Genomic DNA, 19,108 nt, shown 5'->3' on the forward strand with positions numbered 1-19,108 from the left:
TTTGAATTAAGGTAATTAAATAGGTGGGTAGGTTAGTAAATTTATTGTAAATAATAGTTTAGTTAGCTTTTAAGTAAACTAAGACTACTAACCTTTATTATCTCTATTCTATATGGGAAGAGGGATAGGACACCAAAATATTAGAAACCCCATTTTACCCTCATAACATCTCTATTATAACTACTTCCTTTAATGAAAAAAGAAAACTACCTAATTAATTTTAAAAATAAAAAAATATACAAAAAGAAAACCATCAAGAATTCAAATATTCCTAATTTATTAGAAATAATTAATAATTAATTTAATTTTTTTTCATCTCCTAAAAAAATAATTTTGTACGTATGTTCGCACGCATCGCGTGCATATAAAAACTAGTATTATATAAGGCAACACATGGGGACACCAAAAAAATAGAAAAAGGAATAAAAGGAAAAAAAAAGATAACTAACCGTTTCATTTGAATGAAAAAAAAGGAGGGAAAGTAGGACATTTAAAGTAAACATCATTTTGAGAAAACAAAATGTAAAACGGTTTTTCTATTTAATTAATTTTATTTTCTACTTCACATGCTAACACGCGTGTTACGTGCATGTAAGACTAGTTATAATTAGTCAAAGTAGGAGGTCACTTGGTATAACATTATTTTTGGCCTGCTTCGATAAACTCAAAGTAGGAGGTTAATATGTAGAATTTTCAAAAAAAAAAAAAAAAAAGAAAAAAAGGAAAAGGATGAAAGAAAAAAAAAAAAGAGAAGAAAAAGAAGAAGTTTCTACTTGTATAACCCTAACTTCCAATTCCAATCGATAGAATTTGCTGCGACTACGAGGGAATTCCATCTCTCTCTACAAATTTCAAACTTAGATTTCATTTCATTCCAGTTTTGTTTTCCATTTAGAAATTTCGATTTCGAATTTGGCATCTGCAGCATCAATTCAAGTTAGTTCTCAAGTAAAGAAATTGAAGGAATTTTCGGCGATTCCAGACAATTGAAAGTTTGTTCAGCACTAATTTACTATATACTGTAATTTTTAAGTTATAAAGTTTGTAGTTTAGCATTAAATATTTGAGTAAGAATTTACTTAATTCTATCGACTATTATGCAAGCTCAATTTTCTTTTTCAAAAAGAATTTGGGGTTTGAGTTGAATTTACTTAATTTGATTGAAGTTCAGTAATTTACTACCCAATTTAAGGGAATAATTCGTTTTAAAAAATGTGAACAAGATTTTAATTGAGTTTAGTTTGTTAATCAGGTGATCTAGAAGAGCTTACTGTGTTTGGTAAGAGAAATGGAGGATGTTATGGAGCAACAGAATGTATCATTAGGTAAAGAATTTTCCTTTGTTTTGCCCTGGTATATGTTTATTACACTATTATGCATCTTTTGTAGGAATCGTAATCTCGTATCTATTTCGCTTTTAGGCTGAGTCTAGAATATTGAATTTACAAGACTATTATGCATTTCATATAGGGTATTATGCATTTTGAGCTTTATGAAGTGTATATATGATTTGGGGAGATCACAATGAAAAACAAAGAAAAAAGCCGCAGCTATAGAGTAATTTATTTGTTCATTGATTATTGACTTGAATTCAATCAAAACTTTTAATTTGAAGGATTTAAATAGTATTACTATCAGTTTGGGGAGATCACAATGAAAAACAAAGAAAAAAACCGCAGCTATAGAGTAATTTATTTGTTCATTGATTATTGACTTGAATTATTTGAAGGATTTAAATAGTATTATTTATCAGTTTGTGATAGGACATGGCATTGGATAGATTGTTCTATGCACTATTGATCTCTAGACTCAAATATGTAGTCTCATTCAAGTATATACGTTGAAGTTTAAAGTATACTATCCTTTTGGAAAATTTCTGATTGCTATAGTTTTTGTAGGTGAAGATAGGGAGAGTGATATAGTTACTGAGAGTGCTGCAGTTGTCCATGCAGAACCACATCAAGATGGTGATGCCCCCCCAAAAGTGGATGCTAAAGTTGAGGTTCTTCACGAGAAAGTTACCAAGCAAATAATTAAGGAAGGCCATGGTGAAAAACCATCCAAATATTCCACATGCTTTGGTAAGTATTTTTGGTCTCCATCTAAGAGTTTCCCTGCCAAACGTTCGAATGGTTATAGAATAATTTTCCACTTTGCAACTTTAGACAGAATAATAACACATCTCGTTTGACTTTTATTGTAATACCTTTTGGGTTGTGATCCCTTTTTAAAGCAATCATGAGGGGTATTACATTTATTTTACAACTTTGGCGGATGACACTTTCCGATGGGATGAGTTTTTAATCTAGATATTTCATAGTATTGCATTGCTAGCCAGCGTGACTGCGTGAGTGCTAGATGACACTAGATATTTGTGAATTTAGGAATCCAATCAGCAATCTAATTATTATGCTCCTTGAAATTGGCAGCTTTGATTTTTGTTTCACATTTTTATTTCCTTTGTTACTACGTGTATCGATGTTCTTTTATGGATGGCTTGAGTGAACATTTCAGAAAGAGTGAGTGTTCACTCAGGTTTGAAACTGGGAATCTCTGGTTTCTCCCTTTGTACTCCTAATGTTATAGTGACTGTGTCCCCTGCTAATAGTGCATTACAGGGCATGGACCGAGAGCACACAACACAAGTTTGAAGACACATGGCAGGAACAACGGCCAATAGAGCTAGTTCTGGGCAAAGGTATTTCCGTTTTAGTAATGCTCAAACATTTGATTGCTTGTGTGATGAAATAATTTCTTTGTTGAAATTTTGTGTGCTGGATTTGTCAACTATGCTTTCGTTGCTTTTGCTAAGAATGATTTCCAGCACTCAAATTAATTCTTTTTTGGAACATTGCAGTCAATTTTATTTGTCAGACACCTATCTTTAATATATATATATAGGAATTACTTAGCTAGATATATTAGCATATATTGCAAATTTATGGTGTTGCGACTAGATGCAAATCAATCTATATACGATGGATTACCCTCCTTGGCATTCTAGGGGAATACATATGCTATGTTCTTGAGTAATTCTATTTATTCAGTGGAGGCAAATAAAATCATCTTTGGCCTTCAAAGATTCATTCTAGGTACGTGGCATCGGTTTGAAGGCTTGAAGACCTGCCAGGCTGCCACTGCCAGCTTGTATATTTAACTAATCTTAGTAAACACTGTGTTGTAATTGACCTGTCCCTCTCTTTCCAGTCTCCAGATCACACCTGTGCCTAAGCACATATTAAAGAGTTACAACACTCGGAATGCAGTGCATGCCATTTCTGTACTGTGGATTAGCTTCTCAAATTCACAAATTGTCGATTGCCTTATCCACTTGCCATCATCAAATATGTTGAGGGAAATGTCATGTGATGTGAACTTTGTGGTCAATTTAGTTCTTGTAATTTAAAAGACTAAGTTATAAATGCTTTAGAGTTCTCAGTGCAATTCAGTTTTGGCGTCTATTGACTTGATGGTAATCTACTGTACTAGGAACCTTTAATACTAATTAGATACAGTTTTTTCTATGACAGAAAAGAAAGAGATGGAAGGTATAGGAATTGGTGTATCAAACATGAAGTCTGGAGAACGTTCCCTGTTACGTGTTGGTTGGGAACTTGGCTATGGGAAAGAAGGAAGTTTCTCTTTTCCTAATGTTCCTCCCATGGCAGACATTATATATGAAATTGAACTGATTGGTTATGATGAAACCAAAGAAGTATGTGCACTTTTGACAAGTTTGATTACACAACATTTTATCTCTGAAGTGTTATCTTCAAAGTTGTTTAGATTAAGTTCATCTTTTCTTCTAATATTAAATGAAAGTGCATTTATGTTATAGGGTAAACCGCGTAGTGACATGACAGTTGAGGAAAGGATCAGCTCTGCAGATCGACGAAGGATGGACGGCAATGCTTTATTTAAGGAGGAGAAATTGGAGGAGGCTATGCAGCAGTATGAAATGGTTATCTTTTGGTCACTTTTCCCACATCATTTTTATGGCGTTGGTGCATGTTAGAGTTCAAGAATTCATTTGATTTTTGTAATCTTTATTCTTTTTTTTAGGCGATAGCATATATGGGCGATGACTTCATGTTCCAGCTTTTTGGGAAGTACCGGGATATGGCTTTGGCTGTAAAGAATCCTTGTCATCTGAACATGGCTGCATGTTTCATAAAGCTCGAGCAATATGAGGATGCCATCATGCAATGCAGCATTGTGAGTACCTTGTCCTGCCAAATAATTGATTTAGAGTGTAGGCCTGAGATGCTATTGTTTGGCATTGGAAACTTTTGTGCTGCTCATTCTGCTGCGATGAGCCATCATTCATGGATACGCTATTAAAGACAGGTTCTGCACATTCCCCCTAAGCCAACTATCCTCTTTGTAGGTGGAAGCCTTGCTAGGGCACTATGTTGATTATTGAACAGTAGCTTACTGATGTCCTACTTGTGAGGCTATATCATAACCGATTCTGTGCATAGTTGCTTTTGTATGAAATTTGTGTCCTTGATTTTTCCTTCATTGGCTGCATTTTTGTGATGTATTTTTCTCAATTTGATAGTCAGCATGGTTTCCTGCTTTTTTGTGTGCTATGTCATTATCAGGGAAAAAAAACGCGGTCGCGGTCGCGTTCGCGGGAACGGTCACGTTTTCGCGGGAACGGCTTGTAACGGGCAAATAGAACGTTTCGCGGCCGACGCGGCGTGAATTTTTTTAAAAAATTCACATAAATATGTTTCAACTTTATTTGCATTTTTTAGTCTATGAAGCATTATTACAACATAATATAATCAAATCTAATAGAATATCATGTTTCATCAACTATATAATTAAATCATAGAAAGAATTTGGCCAATGTTTGAAAAAAACGGATGTAACGGGGATAAAAGCGTTCTAACGCGGCGAGTTCGCGTTACGGAACGGACAACGCGGCGAGAAGTATGTGAATTTTATTATGGCGTTCCGTAACGGGATTTCGCGGAACGGCAAATCCAAAATCCGTTACAGAACGGCCGTTCTGTAACGGAACGGGAGAGTTTTAATTCCATGGTCATTATACTGCTCATAATAGTTTAAGAACTTGTGCTTGCTTCTTCATAATAACATCACCAAACATACTGCAAGATTCAGATCATGACTACATCTGAGAGTTGCTTTAGTGTTTACGGATGGACCTTTATTGTTAGTAATGCCATATCAGTTGATACTGACTACTAAGTTGGTGATTTGCTGTTAGGTCCTAGCCGAGGATGAATCCAACGTCAAAGCACTGTACAGACGAGGAAAAGCTAGGGCAGAACTAGGGCAAACAGAAGCAGCAAGAGAAGACCTTCTTAAGGCTCGTAAATATGCTCCTGATGACAAAGCAATCGCCAAAGAGTTGCGGTTTCTAGCTGATCAAGAAAAGGCTGTCTATCAAAAGCAAAAGGAGATGTACAAAGGAATGCTGGGACCAAGACCTGAACCCAAGCCCAAGGGAACTAATTGGTTAGCTCTATTTTGGCAGTGGCTGATCTCATTATTCTGTAGGCTTTTCAAACTAAAAACACAAAAATCTGACTGATTTGTTATTTATAGCTCCCAAAAATGATCAGGAGCTAATTTAAATCAATTCAGAATGATTTTCCGGATGTCAAAGGCATAGTTATATAACGGTATCGTGATTACCTGTTATTCCCTGGGACATAATATCCCGTCCCTGCTAACACTGTTAAATGCGGCTTATTTTGCTGTAAAATTAAGAGTGATACTACCTCCGTTCTCTGTTGCAACGTTTGACAAATTGCACTATTCATGTTCTCTTATGTGACCACATTTATTGATTTATATGTTAAACAAAATATAGTCATGTGGGGTCTTGTTTGATTCGTTTCGATGTAAGCTTTCATAATATCAAATTTTTATAATTTTTACTTATATACAATTAGAGATAAAACAATTTGAAATTGTACATTGGTAAGCGTGAAAGTCAAAACGTTGCAACTAAATAAAAACAAAGGTAGTATATTTTTACTCCATTTCCTTTCATCCATCTTCTCCACTGTGGTTGCTGATATGGACTATGGAGGTTAGGTTTTCCGACTCGATAAGTTTGACTCTAGAATTCAAATATTGTTTAGGAATGGAGTGGCTCTCGTTACAGTCCTTCAGCTCTTGATTGAAGTAGTTATCGATGAAACTGCTGCATTATGCTCTAAGATACCATGATAAGACATATTTTATTCATCATGTTCTATACTATTGCACTCAAAGTTGTTATTGGCACCCTGTCACAATTCTTTAAGCAAGCAACTGGAAAACATACAAAAAACTGGGTTCTATTGACGTGGTTTGAGCCATGAGGAATAATTATGAGATTTTTCTATGATTAGCTGAGATTTGAGAAAATAAAGATAGAAGGGTAGGTGTCAAATTGTTAGATAGAGGTTTAAATTCAATGGGTCAATTTGGTTTAGGTTATTTGGAGATAATCAGTTACTCGCATTATTTTTGCTGAGACCAAATTAGTATTATGTCTTCATGTCTATTTGGTTCATATCATATTTGGAGTGCAAATGCTGCGGGATGGAAATGAGGGAATGTTTACAATCCCTGGGTTTAACAGATACAATTTGAAGGATTTTGGAGGTTCATTGATCAGGGCTTAACAGAAGAACGGTATAAGTTCTCAAAAATTGAAGATACAAACCAAGAAATTGAATTTCAATTATTTGTGGAAACATATCAATTGGCCGAACTCTTGATAGCAGAAAAGGATGTTGTATACGAATCACTTACATATGCTGTCAATTAACTTGTTATGATTTTGCTAATCTAAGATTGATCATTTTGAATTTCAAATCAATTGGGTTCGGTTATATCCAAATTGTGCTCCTCCATGAACATCATTTGATCCCTACTTTATTCATCATGTAACTTGATATTTGATAATAATTCACCAACATAAACATTCTCCATTCATCAACCCTTTAATTTCAATCATAATTCACAACTACATTTCACTCATCCCATCCTGTATTTTCGTCGATGAACTATTGGCACTTTAGAAGATGCGTACACCATGTATTATTATAAACTTCATATCTTAGATTACATGATACAAACTAGGAATTCAATCATAAGCTAAGAGCCTAAGAAATCTCCTTGTAAAACAATTTCTGGAAGTTTAAGCATTCTGGCATTCTATTTCTACCATGACTGATTGAGCATGGACATCCAAGCACAATATGCACAAACAATCTTCTGAGATATATACACATAAACACCGAAGGACAAGCTCATCAGGAGCACATCTTTCCAGTCTCCTTTCTGTTTTGGACTCATATTATCCTTCAACCTCCTACCCAACTCAGACACTGCATTTAGAACTCGCCGCGTCGCCACTGGCTTCTCTCTAGCCTTCTCTTTCTTCAAGTTTGAAGCTTCTTCCTCAGTAGGCCTGCTGCTTTGGCAAGAGAACGGGATCGACGTTTTTGGGACCGTTATGATTTTATATTCTCTGATATTGTGGTTTTTTCCGATGAGGCAGTAGCTCAGGGAAGCTGCAGCCATGAGTTTTAGCTAAAAAGGGAAGAAATAATTAAGATTCTTGTCTACATTGAATGTTGTAATTTTATCATAGAAAGGATTACACGGTACTGTCACATTCAAGCAATGGAAGGAGCAAAATATCTTTCATGAAAAGGCAGCAAATACCACATAAAAACTATGGATAAGAAGCATTGCTTGTCCCCACAAAAAGAAAAAAGGAGTAGTTGGAATAAGATGTATGAATCAGAATTTGTAAATTACAAATTGACAAATCTAACCTCCAAAACAAGGCCAAGAAAGTAGCAGATTTTTTTTGACATCGAGAAAATTTGCATAATACTCCTGTTTCACAATAACTTTAACATATTTTGGGCACCCATAAGACTTAAGAGGAGAGATAGAGAAGGAAAAAGAAAAAGGAGCAGACTCATAAGCACCAAAAAGTATGACAAGTGTTAAAAACTTGTGAAATTCATCTTCAGTTTTTGCGAAGCTTTTTATTGAGACAACTAATGAATTTTCTGAAATATTGTTTTACAACATTTCATAAGCACCAAAAAGTACTTAATTCCACAACAGCATTTGATTGACTACAAGCTGGAAAACTAGCATATTTTCCTATATTTGCATTGCCTATTCAAATTCGGAATCTTCATCATTGTCAGATGATGGCTGCTGAGACTCATCACTGTCAGATGGCTGCTGAGACTCATCACTGTCGCTCAGAACGTATGTTATCGGTTTCCTGTTCCCCCGTTGTGGTCTAGGTCTTGACGGCATAACTTCATTAATGGTATCCAAAGAATTCTCTTTATTGTTGTCTTCAGAATTAGGCTCTACTTCTTCCATTCTGTTCAAAACAGACCCACTTTTCTTATGGAAAGGAGAAGGCCTCATCCTCCTTACCTTCGCCTCAGGTGATGTGTCTGTTGTATCTGAAGCTTTGAAGCTATCAGTTATCAGCTTTTGTCCTGCCTGTGATGTCTTACTGGCTGCCCCTCTTTTCTTTGTTCCTGCAGCAGCTCTACCCCTTCCTTTCTTCACAGGTTCTGCAAATTCAGGCTCAAAGTTGCCATCATCATCTGAGATGTCTTCGACTACTTTGGCATCTGCATGTTTTGGTGCATCCAATTCCATTCCTGTTCAAGACAAGAAAGTCAATTACTAACCAATAATGCAATTTTTTAATTTTAGGAAGTACAGACTGGAAATTCACCAGCTTCTTTTTCAGGAGAGGAATCCAACTGATAGGCAGCAAGCCGTTGTCTTAGATCAGGAATGTCATCATCTTCCTCATCTTCCACAACAGTGGGTGGCTTTGCCTGCTGAAAATATAGTTGGGGGATGTTAACTTCGTACCAACCTAAGATGTAAGGTAAGCATAATGGAGTATAAAGTAATCAATACAAACATTCACCTTCTTAGCTGGAGCCTTCTTCGGGGCTGCCTTGCCTTTTCCCTTTACTAGCTCCGGAGGATGTCCTAGTTATTAAAAGAAAAGATGATCAAGAAATGAACAGACCAAACTAGAATCAGTGAAAATTGATGCAAACATTTTATGATAGATGATGCTACCTGTTTCCATTACAGTGGATGAATTTAGTGTGTCACTGACAGGTTTGGCTTTGGTCACATTCCTGTTATTCTTGCGTGGCTTTTTAGCTTTTTGGGCAGAAGCTGCAACTCTCGTCATACACTCATTGGCCTCATCTTCCTCTCTCTTGTCCTTATCCTGCAAAGAATAAATGAGAATAAGTTGAAATACCCTGTAACTTCAATATATACAGCAAATTCCAGTGGGTGAGACTTACGTCAAGTTCCTTCTGAAGAACATCAAGATCCCTCCACCATAGGGACCTCTCAGTTTCTTTTTTCAGCTGCTCAATTTGTTCAAGGACTTTATCCCTGTTGGCACAGAGCTCTTTCACTTTCTCAATCGTCAAGCTTCCAATTGACATCGAAAGCAGATAATCATAGTCACTCAATTGCGGTGCAGTTGATGCAGGATTCTCAGGAGTGTCTTGCTGACCCTCTGTGCTTTCCGTTTCTTCATCATCTTCAGCACCTACAACAGCTGCCTCAACAGGTTTTTGCTTGGGCATAGGATTAAATCCTTTCTCACGCAACTCATTGACAATTTCTGCCTTTTTCCTCTTGCACACCACAATATCTCCTTCAACTACTCCAAGGATGAACCTGACTTGGTTATCCAATTTGACCATCTCAGCTCGATATATTTCCAAGAATGTTTCCTGTCATTTTTTATTTAACCAAAAGTCAGTAATGCAGTGAAGAACCATCTCTGTTCAGCTGTTTTTTGTATTATCACTTACCTTTCTTTTAGTATAATATGCCAACCGCATATGATAAAACTTCTCAAGAACTGCAAAAGAAATGTCATTATAAATCTGCAGGATATAAATCATAATTGAAAGAACCAAAGAACCAGACAAGTGGGCCCTCATGAATGGTATTGATACGTACTCTGTTCAGGACAATCGTATTTAACAATCTTATTGTCTTCATCAAAGAGGTGCATGTTACTAGTGCTGAGAGTACTAGTAAGCTTGAACCTCTTCAATAAACCTTCCTGCTTGGCTAGGTTATAGTTCGTTCTACTTAGTATAAACTCAAAATGTACTGTGTCATTGGTACTGTAATCCCACAAGTCCTGCAGGGCAAATATAAAATAAAACATTAGTACACCAAAATTTCTTTGGGAACTACAATTGCATCATAATTAAAATACATCACCTTAATGAATGGTTCCTTCTTATCCACTTCCTTGGCAAGTGACGTCAAAAAGTCCTTGTAATCTTGTGTCCACTTCCGAATTGGCAACTCAGTGATTCTGAGAGTTACATCTTCACCATCTTCATCTCCAACTACTTCGATGATTCCAGTGACTGTGTAAGTGACCCCATTATCTTTCCTTGCAGTCTTTTCAATCGTTCCTTTGAATCTATTGTACCATGGATCCATAGGCACTACCGGCTCATCATTCAGCAAACGCCTGATGTTTGCAATGATGTCTCTGGGGTTATAATTGGGAATAAACGTACTCCAGCCTGTTCCGATTCCTTCAGATCCATTGACAAGAACTGTTGGTATAATCGGCATGTACCTGAAATACTTGGATAAATCAGCTCATCTGAACCTCATTAAATCATGAGAAGTCACCTCCACGAACAAGAAAGGTGGACTAACCAAACAGGTTCAATGGTCAAGCCGTCTTCTTTCAAGTAGGTGAGCAACACATCGTCTTCCTTGGGAAACAGGAATCTTGTGATTTCTGTAAGCCTTGTGTGTATGTATCTGGCACTGGCAGCATCCTTACCTCCCTGTGGAATAGCAATGTCAAATAAAGGGCATCAGAAAGAAGACTTCATTCATACAGTTATCTGATCAGTTCAAAGTTCTCAACAGTGCACAAATGTCTACTTAGCCAATACATACCAGGTTACGTGTACCAAACTGTCCATTAGGCATGAGAAGATTGATGTTATTGGCACCTATGAAAGTCTGTGCCATGCCAACAATGGTACTCTGAATGCTCGCTTCACCATGATGGTAAGATGATTTCTCAGATACATAACCACTGAACTGAGCAACTTTGATCTCCTTGACCAAGTTCTTCTTGAATGCAGCAAAAAGAACTTTTCTCTGTGTCGGCTTCAGCCCATCAACCATGGATGGAATTGATCTTTGAAGGTCTGCTCTGGAGAACAATTTCAGCTCCTTGTGGACAAAATCGCTGTACTTAATTTTTTCTTCTTTATGATCTAGGAAATTCCCAACCTGCATCCACAACAATGAAAAAGTTAGAAAATCCTGGCAGGCCTATTATGAAGCTGCCAAGCAAATATGCACAATATCAGACCTCGTCTTCTCGAAGCCAATCCTTTCTGGCTTCAATTCTCTTCTTACTAAATGCCAGCTCAATTGCACTGCCATCGCTGTCATCCTCCCAGGCAAAAATCTTTCTGTGCCTCACGAGATTTGCGAAGTACTCCTTTCCTTCATTGGCATCACTAGTTCCCAACCCCTGTTCCAACAATCCTTTACTGGTAAGGAAACCACAAGTAAAATTAATTCAAAAAAAGATGTGCAGTGTGGTCGATAAAGCACACCTTGTAGTATTTGATGGTCCACTTCTTAAGATCACTTCCTGTGTTTCTAATCCATTCTTCATACTCAGGCATGGTATAGAAAGCTATCACCTCCTTGTTCTTTCCATTTCCACGAATTGCCTGCATTCAAAACCATAAGCTTCAATGAACTATATAAAGGATAGGGAAAAGCAAGTACTAAGTGCTTGAGCGCTGCACACCTTCACAATAGGCGTTATGAATTCAAGCATGAAATCAGGGTTTCGCAGCAATGAAGGCCAGAATGTATGGATGAAGTTAATAATTAGCCCTTTGATGTGAGAACCATCATGATCCTGTACCAGAAAACAGTTAAACCTCATGAACTGATCGATGAAAAAGTATTATGTTCTCAGAAGTAGGCAGTGTATAGTCTACAAGACATATCACAGAATAACATATTTTGCATAAATGTTAAGTTGGTGAGTTTCAGAAATTCATATACTAAATACAAGTTAAGATGAGGTGTCAAAAGTTGTTTCTACGAATTGTACGCAATCACCCTTATTTATTTATAGGTAAGTTACCCCAATCACCCTTAGTACGATGAAATGATACCATTTTCCGTATACACTTAATATAGTTCGAATGAAAAAAGAGAAAAATCAAAGAGTTCTTCACCTGATCAGCCATAATCATTAGATGCCCATATCGCAATGACTTGATGCTGTTTTCCTTGTCATACTTCTCTCCCTGCTTGAGCCCAAGAATCTTTTTGAGATTATTAATTTCTATATTATCTGTGATCTGCTTGGGACTTGCTTCCCGTACATTCAGCATTTTGCCTCGCAGAGGAAACACACCATAATAGTTTCGGCCAATCACAGAAAGCCCAGACATCTGCAGGAAGATGTTTTGTGCAGAAAACAGTTAAAAGCTTAACGCACTAGTGTGCAATTCAAATTCTAGATCAAGCTTGATGACTTACTGCAAGTGCTTTTGCCGAGTCTCCTTCTGTAAGGATCAAGGTGCATTCATGAGACTTGCTACCTCCAGCCTCATTGGCATCCTCTAGCTTCGGAACATCAAGTAGCCTTCTAGTCTTTGAACCATCAGTTTTCTTGAATTCCTTTTTCAGCTTAAATTCTGCCCATGTAAGGACATTTTCCACGATACCGGAAGTTTCAACCACTGAAACCAAGTAACAGAAGCAAGTATGAACAAAAGAAATCAGGCACCAATCACAGATAAGATTCAGTGGTCATAACAAGACTGCAAACCTCTCTTCAGGAACTTGTCTGTGAGGTCACATGTAGTCCCGAAACTGTTAGCACGAGTTGTGAGAGTTTCCTTGGTCTGAGAATCAAACGCAGGGTTGTCAATAAGTGCATTGACAAACACCCACAAGTAGTTCTTCACGGTATGTGGCTTGAGGTTTGCGTTTTTATTCTTCTTCTTAGCAGCATCAATAACACACTTGGTAATCTGGCTTGTTATGTAATCAACATGAGTCCCACCTTTGATCGTGTTTATGTTGTTAACAAAGCTAACCTGGTTGGCAAATACACAAGTTAAGCCATCTACATGTTTGAATCATGAGAAACGATTTTTACAGCCATACAAGTTACTTGTGTTACCTGCTGGAATTGTCCTTCACTAAGACTAACAGAGATTTGCCACCTTGGATTCAAATCTTCTTTATAGTTGTTATCAATCCTGTATACTTAAACAAGTCAGCTTCTAAAAATTCAATCAATGGGATCAAAATAGTGACTAATCACATAATATTATGAACCTGGGCAGTGGGCTATCTCTCTTATTGTTTGCAGAATTCAGGTACAGCTGAGAATAATCATGAAATGACTTCACTTCAATCTCTTTGCCATTCAAAAACACTTTTACTTTCTTCCCTGGACACGCAGCTAGACATCCGGCCAAGTCGACAACTCTTTTCTTCATCAAAGCAACCACATCATCTTCAAGATGGGTCATACTGAACTTAGCCAAGTCAGGCCGAAAGGTTACTTTAGTCCAGTTCTCAGTAGCCTTACACTTCTGAGTCACAGGATCTCCCTTGTTAGACATGTTGTTGCGAAACACCTTCACATCAACCCCAGAGCACACGTTATAGTTTAACAGTAAAAATTTATATTGCACCAAGTTTGTAACCCACAGCAAGTTAGTCATACAAACTACGAGTCTATAAAAGCTGATCGATAACGACGGAGTCATTACGCAAGCCACGCAAATTAACCCACAAATGTTGGTATACTAGTATTACTGTTAATAATTTAGTTGCATGTAGATCATCAAGCATTGTGCATTGTAGCATCAAGCATTTGATTGTTAACACTAAATAACAGTGGAATTTAAAAAATAATTCAATAATAATAATAAATACGATTCACATTGCCACAAAAATCAGTCACATACATAAACAATGAAACTGATGCAACAAAAAAACAATCTCAATCAAATTTCACAACAGCAATTGAAGCAATTAGAAATTCAGGATCAAATTAACTAAACAACAACCAAAACCCTAAAAAATCAAAATCACAACACATACAAAATGTTTGCGAGAAGTAAATCTACTCAAAAGCTGCAATTACTAGTAGTATTCGAAAATTGACAGACGAAACAAAAACCTAAGAAGCAATCTCAACCAACCTTCACAACAGCAATTCAAGCAATCAAAAATACACAATCAACTGATCACCAACCAAAACCCTAAAAAATTAAAATCACAGGACATACAAAATGTTTGCCAGAAGTAAATGTACTCAAAAGCTGCAATTACTAACAGTATTCGAAAATTGACAGACGTAACAAAAACCTAACAAGCAATCTCAATCAAACCTTCACAACAGCAATTCAAGCAATCAAAAATATACAATCAACTGATCACCAACCAAAACCCTAACAAATCAACATCACAACACATCAAAATGTTTGCTAGAAGTAAATCTACTCAAAAGCTGCAATACTAACAGTATTCGAAAATTGACAGACGAAACAAAAACCTAAGAAACAATCTCAATCAAGCTTCACAACAGCAATTCAAGCAATCAAAAATACACAATCAACTGAATAACAACCAAAACCCTGACAATCATAATCACAACAAGTAATCTACTCAAAAGCTGCAATTACTAATAATACTGCAAAACTAACAGACCAAACAAAACCCTAATAAACTTATACCTATACTTATTCTTCAACCAAAACCCTAACAAATCAAAATGTTAATCTACTCAAAAGCTGCAATTACTAATACTATTAATCAACAGACGAAGCAAAACCCTAAGAAATTATACCTGCTTATACTTCAATTGACGCTTTCCATCAGCAGTTTCGATAATAAACTCAGTCGAGAAAATATTAGTAAGTTTAGCACCATAACCATTTCTTCCACCAGTAGTTTTCTTCTCATTATCATTATAATTACTACTAGTCAACAAATGTCCAAAAATCAATTCAGGAACAAACACACCTTCTTCCTTATGAATCTCAACTGGAATTCCATCTCCAGTATTATAAACACTAATCAGATTCTCCTCCTGATTAATAACAACTTCAACTCGATCCATCTTATGATCTCTTTGCTTGTTATCAGCCGCATTAACAAGAATTTCGTCGAAGATTTTGTAAAGACCAGGAACATAACTGACGGATTTGTTAACCATTTCACCAGAAGTGTCGTAAACCCAGAGAGTTTGTTCGTGTTTTTCGATGGATCCAACGTAAGTGTCGGGACGAAGAAGGATGTGTTCTAGCTGGGTTTTTTTCTGGTACATTTCTTCGATGGTTTTTCCGGCGGTGGGAACCATGTCGGAAGGTATGTTGGTGGTGATGGATGGTTGAAGGGGTTGTTTTTTGGGAGGCATTTCTGAGGAGAGAGAGAGAGACACAGAGATGGTGTCTGAAAGATGGAGAATGAAAAAACGATGAAAGGAGGAAGAAGAAGGGTTTATGAAGAAGGAGTGATGTGAGTAACGGTAAGTAGGATTTGAAATTTGAATTTTGTGAGCGGGATTTTGGAAACTTTGTTTGAATTCACCTGACAATTGCTGACAGTCTTACTTATTAAACACGCTCTCTCTTTCTCTCTCTTCTATCTGGGGTGTGAATGTGATGACTTGGAGTGTTTCGTTTTGTTGATGTGAGGAACGAAACAGGTCGTTTTGGGTTGGTTTGTTTCACCTTGGGCAACGGAGTTGTGGGCTTGGTTTTTAGGGCTTTTTTTTATCACCAAGGAATGGAGGTGGGTTTTCTTCAATGACGTTGAATTGGATTTTTTTATTATTATTATTCATATGAGTCACGATTTACGAAAGCAGTATAAAATACAAAGAATGGAAGAGAGGGTTCAAAAATGTGACCTATAATTTATAGCACATCAATCTTAACCACTAGGCCAAAACATCTTTGGTTGATGTTGAATTAGAGTTGGGTGTATAAATATTATCGGGTTTTTCACCAAGTGCACCTGTGGTATTTCGAAATTCATGGGATATCCCCTCCTTTTAAAAAATGCACTGAGTGTCTGAGTAAACTTACTATTTCAATAACATTCACGAAATGCCTTAATGACTAACAACGTCAAGTTTCCGTTAGCTTTATTTACCATTTTGCCAATGTTATCCCCTAACCCTAAACCCCATAAACCCTAACCCTCCCACACCACCCGGTCGAATTCCATCCCCCACCATTTTTGTCGAATTCCCCTCCCCCTCCCCCTCCCCCTCCCCCCACCACCGCAGCCACCCACCCTTCCCCCCACCCCCGTCGCTTTCCGCACCACTCTCCCACCTTCGTTGATTTTCCCCCCCCTCCCCCACCCCTCGTCGATTTGCCCACCCATCCCCCACCCCGTCAATTTCCGCAACTCCAACATCCCTTTATGCACTCCACCGATGCCCCCCATGCATTCAACAATGGTGACAGAAGAATCTCACTCTATCTCCTTCGACACTAACGGTGACGGAACAAACAGAGCAAGCAAATTCAACACATTTCGGGTTAGGGTTAGGATTTTGGGATTAGGTTTGAATTAGAAGACTTGATTAGGGTTAATTATGGTTATAGAGGGTTAATTAGGGTTAATGACAAATGAAAACTTAACACCGTTATAAATTAAGGGAATTTCGTGCTTTTTACCCCTAAAGTAAGGGTACCTGATGCATTTCTGAAAAGGCAGGGGTACCCCGTGAATTTTGAAGTACCGCAGGGAAACCTGGTGAAAAAATCGTAAAATTATTTTAGGTTGAACTACAATTAACAATTAGCTTGAGGAGGAAGTTACACTTCCTCTTTTTTTAGTTGCACCATTTATTTTTGAAAAAATTATGAAATAGTACCTTTTATAGCATATAATTTTTTAACAACTACGTTTTATATTTTAATTTATCAAATAGTACCTTTAGGTACTTTTTTTTTTCCTAATACTTTTTCTTAAAATTTCGCCCAAATTAGTCAAGTTTCCGACAATGACTTTGTTTGTCCCTCTAATTGTTGCGCTTGCGTCACAAATTCTTCTTTTAGATTCTCTCTCCCTCTCCAGCCTACTAATGCCCCCCAATTGTTAAGATTATTTCAAGCTGAATTAAAATCACCATTAGCTTGAGGAATAAGTTGCACTTTATGTGTTTTTTTAGTTGCACCATTTATTTTTTCTTGAATTTTTTTTTTGATATAAAGATCTTAATGTTGTATAAGCAAAATTATTGAAATTGGTGTTTGAAATCCTCGCATTGAGATGGATTTAGCAAGATGTTTATCTAACTTGATTTTTTCTTATATAACGGTGAGAGACACGTTGTGAAATGTTGACAAATCGTGTCCAAATGTCAAATGGTGCAACTAAAAAAATTGAGAAATTATTCTTACACTTATGCTACTTCGAGTTGATATTATATATATATAATATATATATATTATTATATATATATATTATATATATTATTAGGGCAAGATCACATGAGAATGCTTCTTATATGAGAAATGAGAATGAATCTCAACCACACGATTGGTTTAGAGTTACAACACTTATTCATTAAAGTTATATCCCTCTAAAAAAAATTTAATTCAAAAAAAAATTTTTTTTTTTTTGAATTTTTTTTTTCAAATATCTTTTTTTTTTTGAGTTACATCACTTTTTCATTAGAGTTACATCACTTATTCATAAGAGTTATAGCGTGTAAAATTCATTCTCATTTCTCATATAAGTATGCATTCTCATATGAACTCACTTCTATATATATATATATATATATATATATATATATATTATTATATATATATATATATATATATATATATATATATATATATATATATATATATATATGGGAATAACTATGATAAAAAATCAAGAAAAATATATATGAGTGTTTAGGCTATACTTCATATAGGTTGAGACACACATTTAGGGGTTGTTATCTAATAAAAAGGAAGATCCAAGGTTCATGATGATTAGGTTAGGTTGAGAAATCATGAAACTATTGTAAGTTACCATTTCGTACACAACATTTAAAGTGTTTGTGCATGTTCACGATCTTTCTTTTGGATTATTGAGTTTCCATGTTAAGCCTTGTGTAGTATTTATATTCCATTACTCGTGAATACTCAATCTGATAAGATATCACTTCTAACGACCCCTTTCTTTGATCTTTCTAAAAATCCTAGTTTTCCTTTTTGATCTAGAAGATTCCACCCCTCATCACCATTTGGGGAAGAGGGGGGTGATGACAAGCCTTTTTATTATTATCTATTTTCAAATTTCTATTTAAAATAAACCTGCAATATCTCTCTAATGAAGAGTTGTTTTACTCATACTAAGTTAATTTACCCGTGCATCATATTTGATTTATTTCTCTCGTTGTGAAAGTTTAGAGACTTTGGTTTGGCATTTTGCGTTCGTTTACAATTAATTTGTGATGAGCATTTGTGCGATTTCTTGAAAGATGTCAATTATTCGTCTATAATTAGTTGGATCAAATCAAGTTCTATGTGAAAATACTACAAACCAATAGATCCCTATGGTAAAAGGAATTGTATCAAACAATGATGTAAAAGGGTTGCAGAAATGTTAGATCTGATCAACGATCATGATTTTTGGCATAACAAAATCTCATTTGATCCAATTTAATATTTATATTTTAATTTCAATTTATGTTATAAATGTCGTATAACTTGAAATCAATGCATTGGTTTTAATTTTAAAAAGTAGTAGTAGGAAGATTACTTATAGGATAGGAAATTAGAGCCCTGCTCATTTGGACTAAACTGGGCTGGAACTGAAATGAATGAAAGTTGTGTGAGGGACTAATTGAACTAAACTGAATTGAAATTAATCGAATTGAATTTAAAATAGAATAATGATACATACAACCTTAGAGTTGTATAGAAGTATTAAATACATTTTTTAAAATGGTATTAAGTTGTGAATTTATGTCATAATCACGCATCAATCAATTAAATTAAGTGAA

The 19,108-nt window shown here is 36.0% G+C and overlaps 2 protein-coding genes across 6 annotated transcripts; one reads left to right on the forward strand and one right to left on the reverse strand.

The window, feature by feature from the left end:
* The first annotated feature begins 738 nt into the window (after nt 1-738).
* On the forward strand, nt 739-7,553 carry LOC104907810 (peptidyl-prolyl cis-trans isomerase FKBP42). Of its 4 annotated transcripts, none has more exons than XM_048639347.2 (8): nt 739-1,021; nt 1,253-1,325; nt 1,899-2,081; nt 2,609-2,698; nt 3,516-3,715; nt 3,839-3,961; nt 4,063-4,215; nt 5,237-7,553. In XM_048639347.2, the coding sequence occupies exons 2-8, from the start codon at nt 1,289-1,291 to the stop codon at nt 5,561-5,563; spliced, it is 1,113 nt and encodes a 370-aa protein (XP_048495304.1). In that variant the 5' UTR covers nt 739-1,021; nt 1,253-1,288; the 3' UTR covers nt 5,564-7,553. The 4 variants fall into 4 exon arrangements, with proteins under 4 accessions (XP_048495304.1, XP_048495303.1, XP_010695108.2 ...); XM_048639346.2 differs by having other exon boundaries at nt 739-992; XM_010696806.4 differs by having other exon boundaries at nt 742-992; nt 3,531-3,715.
* Nucleotides 7,554-7,985: 432 nt separating this feature from the next.
* LOC104907798 (DNA topoisomerase 2) lies at nt 7,986-15,880 on the reverse strand. 2 transcript variants are annotated; one of them, XM_010696800.4, is made up of 19 exons: nt 14,936-15,880; nt 13,414-13,718; nt 13,256-13,334; nt 12,899-13,169; nt 12,607-12,809; nt 12,300-12,518; nt 11,861-11,974; nt 11,661-11,780; nt 11,411-11,575; nt 10,987-11,328; nt 10,738-10,871; nt 10,285-10,654; nt 10,015-10,201; nt 9,864-9,913; nt 9,342-9,782; nt 9,106-9,262; nt 8,948-9,012; nt 8,747-8,852; nt 7,986-8,669 (listed from the first exon to the last, which is right to left on the reverse strand). In XM_010696800.4, the coding sequence occupies exons 1-19, from the start codon at nt 15,503-15,505 to the stop codon at nt 8,164-8,166; spliced, it is 4,404 nt and encodes a 1,467-aa protein (XP_010695102.2). In that variant the 5' UTR covers nt 15,506-15,880; the 3' UTR covers nt 7,986-8,163. The 2 variants fall into 2 exon arrangements, with proteins under 2 accessions (XP_010695102.2, XP_010695093.2); XM_010696791.4 differs by having other exon boundaries at nt 8,747-8,855; nt 14,936-15,879.
* Nucleotides 15,881-19,108: the final 3,228 nt, after the last annotated feature.

The sequence above is a fragment of the Beta vulgaris genome, chromosome 2 (genome assembly GCF_026745355.1).
Source record: "Beta vulgaris subsp. vulgaris cultivar EL10 chromosome 2, EL10.2, whole genome shotgun sequence".
Taxonomy (NCBI): domain Eukaryota; kingdom Viridiplantae; phylum Streptophyta; class Magnoliopsida; order Caryophyllales; family Amaranthaceae; genus Beta; species Beta vulgaris.